The following is a 13,435-nucleotide window of genomic DNA, read 5'->3' on the forward strand; positions in this document are numbered from 1 at the left end:
ACGACAGTTGAACGGACCACCACCTAATCCGATCCATCATCGACATTAACAGTCCCAAAGCAGATGGGATAGCAGAAGCAGTGCCACAAAAAAGTCAATGCCGGGGAACTTAATGACCCAGCTAAGAGAACCCTATACAGCCAGCGCCTCACAGCTAACCTGGCATGCCTTGATGACCCTGAGATGCTGAATGCCCACAGCACTTGATCTACCCTCCAGGCCTCCATAACCAGTGCCTGTGAAGAGACACTTGGTCACTCAACCAGAAAACACCAGGACTGGTTTGATGAAAATGATAATCCAAGAACTAATAGATCGCAAGCGCAGAGCATTTCAGAGTCTCAAGCAACAACCCAACTCGGGAGCAGCAAAGCAACATTACAGGTGGCTGAAGGCTGAGGTCCAACAAAAAACCCGGGACCTAAAGAACTGGTGGTGGATGGAGAAAGCACAGGAGATACAACAACTGGCCGACAGCCACGATATGCGAGGATTCTTCATCGCAGTCAAGGCCACCTATGGTCCAAACTCCCAAGGCCCCACCCCACTGCTGGCCAAGAATGGGGAAACACTCATCAAGGACACCCAAGCTGTCAGGGCCCGCTGGAAGGAGCACTTCGAAGATCTCTTCAATCGAGACTCTGCCTTTGACCCGAGTGTTCTCGATTCCATCCTGCAGCATGCGACCCGCCATCAACTCAGTGAAACTCCAACCTTGCACGAGGTAGGCAAAGCCATAAAACAGCTTAAGAATAACAAGGTTACGGGAGCGGATGGAATCCCTGCTGAGGCGCTAAAGTATGGTGAAGAGGCGCTGTTGGCACGGATACATGACCTCATCTCTCTCACCTGGAGGGAGGAGAGCATGCCGGGAGATCTCAGAGATGCAGTAATCGTGACCATCTTTAAAAAAGGGGACAAGTCCGACTGCGGCAACTATAGGGGAATCTCCGTGCTATGGAAAGTTGTCGCTCGAGTTCTCCTCGACCGACTTCTCCCTGAGGCCGAGGAGCTCATCCTGGAGTCACAGTGCGGATTCGTCCCCTATGGGGGGCAACGGATATGATCTTTGCAGTGCGACAGCTGCAGAAAAAATGCAGGGAGCAGCGCCAGCCCTTATACATGGCCTTCTTTGACCTTACAAAGGCCTTTGACACTGTCAACCGTGAGGGTCTATGGAGCATCCTCCTCCATTTCGGATGCCCCCAAAAGTTTGTCAACACCCTTCGCCTGCTCCACGATGACATGCAGGCCGTGATCCTTACCAACAGATCTATTACAGACCCAATCCACGTCCGGACCGGGGTCAAACAGGGCTGTGTCATTGCTCCAACCCTCTTCTCAATTTTCCTCACTGCCATGCTCCACCTCACAGTCCACAAGCTCCCCGCTGGAGTGGAACTAAACTACAGAACCAGTGGGAACCTGCTCAACCTTCGCCGTTCCAGGCCAGGTCCAAGATCACCCCAACCTCTGTCGTTGAGCTACAGTATGCAGACGACATCTGCGTCTGCGCACATTCTGAGGCTGAGCTCCAGGATATAGTTGATGTATTTACTGAGGCATATGAAAGCATGAGCCTTATGCTAAACATCCGTAAGAGAAAGGGCTTCCACCAGCCTGTCCTCGCCGCACAGCACTGCCCCCCAGTCATCAAGATCCACGGCACGGCCCTGGACAACGTGGACCACTTCCCATATCTCGGGAGACTCTTATCAGCAAAAGCAGACATTGATGCGGAGATTCAACACTGCCTCCAGTGCGCCAGTGCAGCCTTTGGCTGCCCGAGGAAAAGAGTGTTCGAAGATCAGGCCCTCAAGTCTACCACCAAGCTCATGGTCTACAGGGCTGCAGTAATACCTGCTCTCCTGTATGGCTCAGCGGCATGGACGATGTACAGAAGACACCTCAAGTCGCTGGAGATATATCACCAACGATGTCTCCGCAAGATCCTGCAAATCCCCTGGGAGGACAGGCGCACCAACAACAATGCCCTCGTCCAGGCTAAAATGCCGAGCATTGAAGCGCTGACCACACTCGATCAATTTCGCTGGGCAGGCCACATAGTTCGCATGCCAGACACGAGACTCCCAAAACAAGAGCTCTATGCAGAGCTCCTTCACGGCAAATGAGCCAAAGGTGGGCAGCGGAAAGGTTACAAGGACACCCTCAAAGCCTCCCTGATAAAGTGCGACATCACCACTGACACCTGGGAGTCCCTGGCCAAAGACCACCCTAAGTGGAGAAAGAGCATCCGGGAGGACGTTGAGCACTTCGAGTCTCAATGCAGAGGTCAAACGCAGGCAGCGGAAGGAGAGTGCGGCAAACAAATCCCACCCACTCCTTCCCTCAATGACTGTCTGCCCTACCTGTCTGTCTGTCTGTGGCTCTTGTATTGGACTGTTCAGCCACCAAAGAACTCACTTCAGGACTGGTAGCAAGTCTTCCTCAATTCCGGATGATGATGATGGACCATGACAACTGGATCTTACCCCTCCCACTCCAAGTTCCTCTCCACTCCTGAGGTGATGTCCTTAATCCTGGCACTGGGCAGGCAACACAGCCTTCGGGACTCACGCTCTCAGCTGCAGATGTAACGCCCCTATTTAAAAAAGGAGAGAGACAGAAAGCAGGAAACTATAGACCAGTTAGTCTAACATCTGTCATTGGGAAAGTGCTGGATTCTATTATTAAGGAAGTAATAACAGGACATTTGGCAAATCATAATAGAGTCAAGCAGAGTGAGCATGGTTTTATGACAGGGAAATCATGTTTGACAAATTTGCTGGAGTTCTTTGAGGATGTAACGAGCAGGGTGGATAAAGGGGAACCAGTAGATGTCATGTATTTGGATCTCCAGAAGGCATTCGATAAGGTGTCACATAAAAGGTTACCACACAAGATAAGAGCTCATGGGATTGGGGGTAATATATTAGCATGGATAGAGGATTGGCTAACTAACAGAAAACAGAGAGTTGGGATAAATGGATCAATTTCAGATTGGCAAACTGTAACTTGTGGGGTGCCACAGGGATCGGTGCTGGGGCCTCAACTATTTACAATCTATATTAATGACTTGGATGAAGGGACCGAGTGTAATGTAACCAAATTTGCTGATGATACAAAGATAGGTGGGAAAGCAAGTTGTGAGGAGGATGCAAAGAATCTGCAAAGGGATATAGATTGACTAAGTAAGTGGGCAAAAATTTGGCAGATGGAATATAATGTGGGAAAATGTGAGGTTATTCACTTTGGTATGAAAAATAAAAAAGCAATTATTTTTTAAATGGGGAGAGATTAAAAAATGCTGAGGTATAGAAGGATCTGGGGGTCCTTCTACATGAAACCCCAAAAGTTAGCATGCAGGTACAGCAAGTAATTAGGAAGGCAAATGGAATGTTGCCCTTTATTTCAAGGGGGATGGAGTATCAAGGAGGGGTTATCCTGCTACAACTGTACAGTTCTGGCCTCCTTATTTAAGGAGGGATATACTTGGATTGGAGGCTGTTCAGAGAAGGTTCATGAGGTTGATTCCCGAGATGAATGGGTTGGCTTATGAAGAAAGGTTGAACAGGTTGGACCTATACTCATTGGAGTTTACAAGAATGAGAGATGATCTTATTGAAACGTGTAAGGTTCTGAGGGGGTTTGACAGGGTAGATGCAGAGAGGATGTTTCCCCTCATGGGGGAATCTAGAACTAGGGGGCATAGTTTCAGAATAAGGGGTCGCACATTAAAACGGAAATGAGGAGGAATTTCTTCTCTCAGAGGATCGTGAATCTGTGAAATTCGCCGCCTCAGAAAGCTGTGGAAGCTGGGTCATTGAAAAAATTTCAGACAGAGATAGACAGTTTCTTAACCGATCAGGGAATAAGGGGTTATGGGGCGCGGGCAGGGAAGTGGACCCGAGTCCATGATTGGATCAGCCATGATTGTATTAAATGGCGGAGCAGGCTCGAGTGGCCGTATGGCCTACTCCTGTGCCTATTTCTTATGTTCTTCTCTCAGTGGGAGATGAATCTTTGGAATTCTCTACCCCAGAGAGCTGTGGAGGCTAGGTCATTGAATATATTTAAAGTGGAGATAGACAGATATTTGAATGATAAGGATTTGAGGGAGTCCTGGGTTATGGGGAGAGGGCAGGGAAGTGGAGTTGAGGCCAAGATCAGATCAGCCATGATCTTATTGAATGGCGGAGCAGGCTCGAGGGGCCAAATGGCCTACTCCTGCTCCTATTTCTTATGTATCTAGGAGAAGAAGGGCAAAAGAGACCACATTAATGTGTAAACCCCCAATAATTTTCCCTTTTCCAGTGCTGAATTATTAGCATTTAAAGATCTGTGTTAAATTGGTCGAAATTGTGCCGGAAACCACAAACGCTGGTAATCCCACTGATTGTACTTGAAATCCCTTTGAACAGGCTGCCTTTTCCATAAGATGAATGCGGAGCTCTATTTCCATTAGTACCATTATAGAAAGGTGAAAGGATAATTACATAATGAATGAATGTGAAATCTGACACACTATCACTGATGAACTCTACTGGGGTCTGGTAATGGCTCTTTCACTTTAATTTGGCTCCAGACTAAACAAATTCTTTATTGTTAAAATACTTAGTAATGTGTTCCTTTCTGTTCAATACTTCCTCACTTATTACTGGAAGCATTGAGCCCATTTAAATAAAATACACACAGAATAAACCACATCTCACAGGAATTCCTTCACTTCTCGAACCTGCAAACAAAAGCTTCTATTGACATGCAACAACCTGCAGGGCAGTTGCTACATATTTCATTAACATTAGTCCCATCCTCACCTTCAGTTTTCTTTTTGTTCGTATATGCTATAACTAAAACATGCTTGTACCTTTATGTAACAGTTTTACGATCACTAATTCAGGTCCCAGCAAAAGATGATACTGTGACCCATTTGCCAATATATCTTCTAACTTTTGTCAGAGTTGAGCCGAGCCATTACTGGGGGCGGAGAGCGGGGAGACGGGTGGGGGCAGGGTGTGGGAGGAGAGATTTTCTGTTGTAGGAAAATGTCTTCCTCTCACTGAGTTGTATATCCCAGGATTGGAGAGTCCATGGCATTGGAGCTGAAGAAAGTTGCTGCAGAGATGAGTAGTTCCCGATGTTAGGGAAGTCCAGAACCAGGGGACATAATCTAAGGGTAAGGGGTAAGCCATTTAGGACTGAGATGAGGAGAAACTTCTTCACTCAAAGTGTTGCTAACCTGTGGAATTCCCTATCGCAGAGAGTTGTTGATGCCAGCTCTTTGGATATATTCAAGAGGGAGTTAGATATGGCCCTTTTGGCTAAAGGGATCAAGGGGTATGGAGAGAAAGCGGGAAAGGGGTACTGAGGTGGATGATCAGCCATGATCTTATTGAAAGGTGGTGCAGGCTCGAAGGGCCGAATGGCCTGCTCCTGCACCTATTTTCTATGTTTCTATGTTTCTATGTAGTTGTGAAGTTATTAAAAAAAATGAACAGGGAAGGGAAGTAAAATTAAAACTAAAGTGCTTTACATTTTAGAAATGAATGTATTAGTGGAATGGTAGAATCACCTCATTTCGCAGTAACCTGTTGGAACTCAGGCAATCTCACTTATAAATATGACCCATTTACCTTGGTTAGAACCATAAGCCTAGTAAATGGAGCTCAAAACCCTGGTCATAAAAATAAATTGACCTTAACAGCCAGACAATGAAGTAAATGATAGTTAATAGCTATGTTCAAGGTTCAGTCTATAACTGAAGTAATGAAATCTAAGCCATTTCATTTGTTTTATGCTGTTTGTATGCATAAGAAGGTCATTTGTTAATCAACCGTCACTAATCTGGAATCGGTTTCTTTCAATTCTTTTCTAGCCTCCATAGTGATGCAGAAGTGGTGGTGCCATATGAATCCTTGCCTAGGGGGTGAGGAGTGCAAGGTTCTTCCAGACCTTTCCGGGTGGTCCTGCAGCAGTGGCAACAAGGTCAAAACCACCAAGGCAAGTACATTGATTTAGCAGCCAGTCTTATTGTACACTGATCTTAAGTGCCAAGTCCTAAAACAATTCTCCGAAAGGTTCTGCTCTGTTCCTGAAATAATACAAATCATTGCTGTCACTCTCTGTCTGCTAGAAATAGAAGTGTTCAGCATCAGAATGTTCATGGCTTTCTTTGTCAACCATGAATAATGTATTCAGACTCATTTATGATATTGCTGAGGAAAACTGTGTAAAACAAATGGTGTGAACACAAGCTTTCGTAAAATATTAGCACTGATCAAAGATAAATTTATAATTTGGAGAGTTTATGCAAATAGCAACAGCCAATATTTAATTTGAAATTTTACACAAATTGTACAATTTTGTTTCAAGGAATAATCTAACAAAACCACATAAATAGTTGATGTTGGAAAATGAAGCTAAACATAAAATGAAGTGAATCCTTTTTGAAACATAAATAATAATTGTTTACCAAAAAGTAGCACAATATATCTATAGTCATAATCCTCTCTGTCAACAGCTTGACTGTTAATGTTGGAATTTAACCTGTTTCTATCCTTATGAAATGGCTTTATTATGGTCGTATTTTGTTGATTCTAGTTCATCTACCTTTATGATCATGTATTACACATATGTAATGACAGGAGAAGAAACACAGAATACAATTACCAGACATTTTACATACCTGTAGTGTAATACATTACAATATAATTATACATCTATTTTAGAATTATTTTAGTACCATGGAAGCTACCAGGCAATATGAAAATCGACAGTAGTTCCAGTGATAAAACTATTAATGAAAATATGACAGTTATAGTATCTTATTTCTCAACTCTGGGTGTGCAGTGAAATGATTCCATGTTACCAATGATTGGTATGTCATTAAGCTTGCTTTTGTTTCTGATATTAATATTACCTGAATATATGTACTGTCCTTAAAAAGAGCCATTTCTGTGACTATAAAACCCAATATTGGAAAAATAAACTGAGTCCGTTTTTTTATGTCAACTTATGATCAGCTGGTGATCTTTTAGACAGGTGAGCATACCTCACCAAGCCAGTTTGTACCCATGACAACAGACCATTGGTGCATACACCCATATCCTTTGCCACAGTTCAAGATATAAACTGGTAATCTGCCTGCCATGTTTTTCATGATGAAGCGGCAAAGGAATGAAAGAACTGACTGCTCTGGGAGCTACATAACCATCAAAAAGCGGAACCGTCAAGCGCTCTGAATTTGAGTCACAGCTACAGTTTCCGCTTGAGAAGTCTAGATGAGGCAATGCCTCACTTGCTACACCTGATGAGCCACCTCTGCTCATGATAGCCTATATCATTTATGTTTCCTAGTAGCATTCCTGCCATGCTCCAAGATGTAGCACTTTGATTCTGTATTCAGTGGTTGATGAGTGCTCTCTAAGCAAGCTATTTCAACCAGATACTTTCATTGTGAATAGTATTTAGTATATGGTTATACATTTATGTGGGTGCACAGTCAAGGCATCACTTGGACTTGGATTGAATCCGTTTCAAATTGGGGATGGAATTAATATTTTCTGAACAGAACAGAATATTTGTAATCAGAAAAGCAGTGACGTTTCTCCCGCTGTAACTTCAGTGGAAGTGTTGTGAAAACCTTGGAAAAATGGCGAAAAAGCCGTTTACAAAGTTTATTCAGAGTTTCTGTGGCTCTAATGCTGAAGTTACAATAAACAAGCAGGTGAGCTCCGCCTTAAGGTTTAATCAACGAGAGAATTTTGGAAGAAACTAATTTAATACTTTAAGTTTTAATTCCCAATGGTAGTACGCCAATTAACAATTTTGTGTAAAATTCCAGGGCCTGAATTTCCTCAGGGTTCCTCTGATTTCCTTCCATAATCCTGGCGGGAGATTGGCAGAAACGCCAGAGAAATGTCATTTATGATCTTTTTTTTCCCATTTATGCCATTTCTGCGCTTACCTTGGGGCTCTGATTGTTTATATTAATTTCCACTTCATGACGGTTTTTATATTCTGGCGTATGTTAATGACATTGGCAGGGAATTCACTATCGAACAGTTGGCAAGATCGGCATAGAAACTGATGTAAATTTTGGTATAACCAAACTGATGGAATGAATATTTTCTGAACAGAACAGAATATTTGTCAGCAGAAAACCTAGGGGTGAATTTCAGTGAAGTTTCTCCCACTGTAACTTCAGTGGAAGTGTTGTGAAAACCTTGGAAAAATGGCATAATGCTGTTTGCATAACCTGGAATTCCAGGCCAGAGAGGCTTCCTTCATGTTAATAGTCAGTGCTAAAAAAATGCCAGTTGAATTTTGAACCCAACTAATTATTTCACTTGTGTTTTGTTGACTGTTTGAAAAGGTAAATGCTAATAGCTTACAGTTGTGAGGCAAGGATTCTAACTGTTGAAACATATGAGACAGAGACAGAGAGAAAACTGAGAGACACAGAGAAGTAGACAGGCAGAATGTATTACCTCGTGCTAATATGATTTATTTTTTAAAAAGACAAGTAAATTGAATTTGGAAAATAAACAAATGGAAACAGGTACGGAGAAGTTGTAGGATGGGAGATAGGAAACAGGTTAAGGAGGGGTAAGGGGGCTTCTAGTCCCTCATTCCTCCACCCTGAGGGGGTCGAGTGGGAGGGGGGAAGTGGCTGCAGCAATATGGGCTATGTGAATGACAACAGAAGAAGGAGGATGGGAGGGATTGAACAGATAGTTCAAAAGGGAGGAAATAATGATAGTGATGGGAGTGAGAGGGGTGATGAGGTGGTAAGAAAGGGAGGGGTAGTGCGAAGGTCCATGGGTGCCACTTATGCTGTGTTATATTGGACCTTAGATGAGGACCAAGATGACCAGCAGCACCAGCACCAGCACCAGCCTGCTGCTCACAGACCTGTAGCTTTGCAGCAGACAGGGGAGAGGCCATACCCAACACACAGTGTCTGCAGGCAGCGGCCAGGCTTCCTTGGCATGTCAGAACATCGGTTTCTCAGGAGCCTCAGGGTGTCACCTCAGATGGTGGCAGACATTTGCAGCCTGCTGGACCAAGACCTGGTGGCCAGGCTGTACTAGTGGCTGTTAAAGTCACCACCACCCCACAACTTCTTTGTCCCAGGACCCTTCCAGGGATTGGCCGGAGACATTTGCAGGATCTTGCAGTCGGCAGCACATAAATGCATAAGATAGGTGACCGATGGCTTGTTTGCCAAGGCTGCCAATTATGTCAACTTTGTATGCAATGTTGCCGGTCAGAATGAGTGGGTGCTCGGGTTTGCAGCTCTGGCTGGCTTTCCACAGGTGCAGGGCATCACCCCGGAATATTCATCAAACGCAAGGGCTTCCACTCCATCAATGTCATCACCATAGGCAGTTCCTCGGAATCGAGGAAGACTTGCTTCCACTCTTAAAATTAGTTTTTAGGTGACTGAACAGTCCAATACGAGAACCACAGTCTCTGTCACAGGTGGGACAGACAGTCATTGAGGGAAAGGGTGGGTGGGACAGGTTTGCCGCACACTCTTTCCGCTGCCTGCGCTTGATTTCTGCATGCTCTCGGCGATGAGACTCGAGGTGCTCAGCGCCCTCCCGGATGCACATCCTCCACTTAGGGCGGTCTTTGACCAGGGACTCCCAGGTATCGGTGGGGATGTTGCACTTTATCAGGGAGACTTTGAGGGTGTCCTCGTAACGTTTCCGCTGCCCACCTTTGGCTTGTTTGCCGTGAAGGAGTTCCGAGTAGAGCGCTTGCTTTGGGAGTCTCATGTTTGGCATGCGAACAATGTGGCCTGCCCAGCGGAACTGATCAAGTGTGGTCAGTGCTTCAATGCTATGGATGTTGGCCTGGTCGAGGACACTAATGTTGGTGCGTCTGTCCTCCCAGGGGATTTGTCGGATCTTGCGGAGACATTGATGGTGGTATTTTTCCAGCGACTTGAGATGTCTACTGTACATGGTCCATGCCTCTGACCCATACAGAATGGTGGGTATTACTACAGCCTTGTAGACCATGAGCTTGGTGGCAGTTTTTAGGGCCTGGTCTTCAAACAGTTTTTTCCTCAGGCGGCCGAAGATCCTTATGCAGGTATGCACAGGATTCCTGGGCAGCTGCCATGATGCTTTCGTCCTGCGGCTGTCCACCATCCCTGATCTGGTGACCATAATATGGTGGAATTCGACATTAGGATGGAGAATGAAACAGTTCATTCAGAGACCATGGTCCAGAACTTAAAGAAGGGTAACTTTGAAAGTATGAGGCGTGAATTGGCTAGGATAGATTGGCGAATGATGCTTAAGGGGTTGACAGTGGATGGGCAATGGCAGACATTTAGGGACCGCATGGATGAACTACAACAATTGTACATCCCTGTCTGGCGTAAAAATAAAAAAGGGAAGGTGGCTCAACCGTGGCTATCAAGGGAAATCAGGGATAGTATTAAAGCCAAGGAAGTGGCATACAAATTGGCCAGAAATAGCAGCGAACCCGGGGACTGGGAGAAATTTAGAACTCAGCAGAGGAGGACAAAGGGTTTGATTAGGGCAGGGAAAATAGAGTACGAGAGGAAGCTTGCAGGGAACATTAAGACGGATTGCAAAAGTTTCTATAGATATGTAAAGAGAAAAAGGTTAGTAAAGACAAACGTAGGTCCCCTGCAGTCAGAATCAGGGGAAGTCATAACTGGGAACAAAGAAATGGCAGACCAATTGAACAAGTACTTTGGTTCGGTATTCACTAAGGAGGACACAAACAACCTTCCGGATATAAAAGGGGTCAGAGGGTCGAGAAAGAAGGAGGAACTGAGGGAATTCCTTATTAGTCGGGAAATTGTGTTGGTGAAATTGATGGGACTGAAGGCCGATAAATCCCCAGGGCCTGATGGTCTGCATCCCAGAGTACTTAAGGAGGTGGCCTTGGAAATAGCAGATGCATTGACAGTCATTTTCCAACATTCCATAGACTCTGGATCAGTTCCTATCGAGTGGAGGGTAGCTAATATAACCCCACTTTTTAAAACAGGAGGGAGAGAGAAAACATAGACCGGTCAGCCTGACATCGGTAGTGGGTAAAATGATGGAATCAATTATTAAGGCTGTCATAACAGCGCATTTGGAAAGAGGTGACATGATAGGTGCAAGTCAGCATGGATTTGTGAAAGGGAAATCATGCTTGACAAATCTTCTGGAATTTTTTGAGGATGTTTCCAGTAGAGTGGACAAGGGAGAATGAGTTGATATGGTGTATTTGGACTTTCAGAAGGCTTTTGACAAGGTCCCACACAAGAGATTAATGTGCAAAGTTAAAGCACTGGGATTGGGGGTAGTGTGCTGACGTGGATTGAGAACTGGTTGGCAGACAGGAAGCAAAGAGTAGGAGTAAATGGGTACTTTTCAGAATGGTAGGCAGTGACTAGTGGGGTACCGCAAGGTTCTGTGCTGGGGCCCCAGCTGTTTACATTGTACATTAATGATATATACAAGGGGATTAAATGTAGTCTCTCCAAATTTACGGATGACACTAAGTTGAGTGGCAGTGTGAACTGCGAGGAGGATGCTATGAGGCTGCAGAGTGACTTGGATAGGTTAGGTGAGTGGGCAAATGCATGGCAGATGAAGTATAATGTGGATAAATGTGAGGTTATCCACTTTGGTGGCAAAAACAGAGAGACAGATTATTATCTGAATGGTGACAGATTAGGAAAAGGGGAGGTGCAACGAGATCTGGGTGTCATGGTACATCAGTCATTGAAGGTTGGCATGCAGGTACAGCAAGCGATTAAGAAAGCAAATGGCATATTGGCCTTCATAGCGAGGGGATTTGAGTACAGGGGCAGGGAGGTGTTACTACAGTTGTACAGGGCCTTGATGAGGCCACACCTGGAATATTGTGTACAGTTTTGGTCTCCTAACTTGAGGAAGGACATTCTTGCTATTGAGGGAGTGCAGCGAAGGTTCACCAGACTGATTCTCGGGATGGCGGGACTGACATATCAAGGAAGACTGGATCAACTGGGCTTGTATTCACTGGAGTTCAGACGAATGAGAGGGGATCTCAGAAACGTTTAAAATTCTGACGGGTTTAGACAGGGTAGATGCAGGAAGAATGTTCCCAATGTTGGGGAAGTCCAGAACCAGGGGTCACAGCCTAATGATAAGGCCTAATGATTTCGAACCGAGATGAGGAGAAACTTCTTCACCCAGAGAGTGGTGAACCTGTGGAATTCTCTACCACCGAAAGTTGTTGAGACCAATTCACTAAATATATTCAAGAAGGAGTTTGATGTAGTCCTTACTACTAGGGGGATCAAGGGGTATGGCGAGAAAGCAGAAATGGGATACTGAAGTTGCATGTTCAGCCATGAACTCATTGAATGGCGGTGCAGGCTCATAGGGCCGAATGGCCTACTCCTGCACCTATTTTCTATGTTTCTATCTCTCCGCACCTCGAAGCAGACTTACCGACTGTCGGCTCGGAGATAAGGGATACCCACTTAAAATGTGGCCGATGACACCTCTTAGAAACTCGAGGAATGAGACCCAGGAGTGATACAATGAATGCCATATGACAACCAGATGTGTCATTGAATAAGCCATCGGCATAAGAAATAGGAGCAGGAGTAGAGCATTTGGCCCATCCGCCATTTAATTAGATCATGGCTGATGTGATCTTGGGCTCAGTTCCACTTCCCTGCCCGCTCCCATAACCCTTGACTCCCTTATCATTCAAAAATCTGTCTATCTTCATCTTAAATACATTCAACAACCCAGCCTCCACAGCTCCCTGGAGCAGAGAATTCCATAGATTTACGGCCCTCTGAGAGAAGAAATTCCTCCTTATTTCAGTTTTAAATGGGTGACCCCTTATTCTTAAACTATGTCCGCTAGTTCTAGATTCCCCCACGGGTGGAAACATCCTCTCTGTGTGCTGAAGATGCGCTTCAAGTGCCTGGACAGATCTGGAGGCGCCCTTTAGTACACATCAGCCAGGGTGTCCAGAATGGTCATTGCTGCCCAGGATTCCCTCATTATTGCCGGGTTCACTTAGATTTCACCAGTGCACCCATCTACCAACCACTTGCAAAAGCCACTTTTGCACAATGCCACTAACACAAAACAGTCCTGCAAACAACCTAGCCCCACCATTGCTTGGTGTCAATTCATGCTTTCCTATTCATCATCGCACAACTGAAAAGGCCACTTAGCAACCAAGAAATGGCAAGATGGAAAAGTGGTGCAAAAGAATAATTTTTATGTGGTTCAAATGGACAACAGAAACTTAACAACCTAACAATCTGTAACACACCGATGTGGATACCCTTGTGCAACTACAAATCCTTACTCTTTCTTTTCCTAGTACTTCTCTGAAGCCCTGTGGTTTCAGCAGGGGGCCAAAATCCAGCCTCCTGAAAAGGCCTCTTACT

At 44.9% G+C, this 13,435-nt stretch overlaps 1 protein-coding gene across 1 annotated transcript in view; it reads left to right on the forward strand.

Moving 5' to 3' along the window:
• The window catches only part of LOC139277705 (chemokine-like protein TAFA-4), a 243,455-nt gene extending 237,437 nt beyond the window's left edge, over positions 1–6,018 (forward strand). The window contains exon 3 of the mRNA XM_070896535.1: positions 5,876–6,018. Within this exon, the coding sequence (XP_070752636.1) occupies positions 5,876–6,018 (143 nt within the window). The remainder of the gene's footprint in view (positions 1–5,875) is intronic.
• Positions 6,019–13,435: the final 7,417 nt, after the last annotated feature.

This window comes from Pristiophorus japonicus, chromosome 12 (assembly GCF_044704955.1).
Source record: "Pristiophorus japonicus isolate sPriJap1 chromosome 12, sPriJap1.hap1, whole genome shotgun sequence".
Classification (NCBI taxonomy): Eukaryota; Metazoa; Chordata; class Chondrichthyes; family Pristiophoridae; genus Pristiophorus; species Pristiophorus japonicus.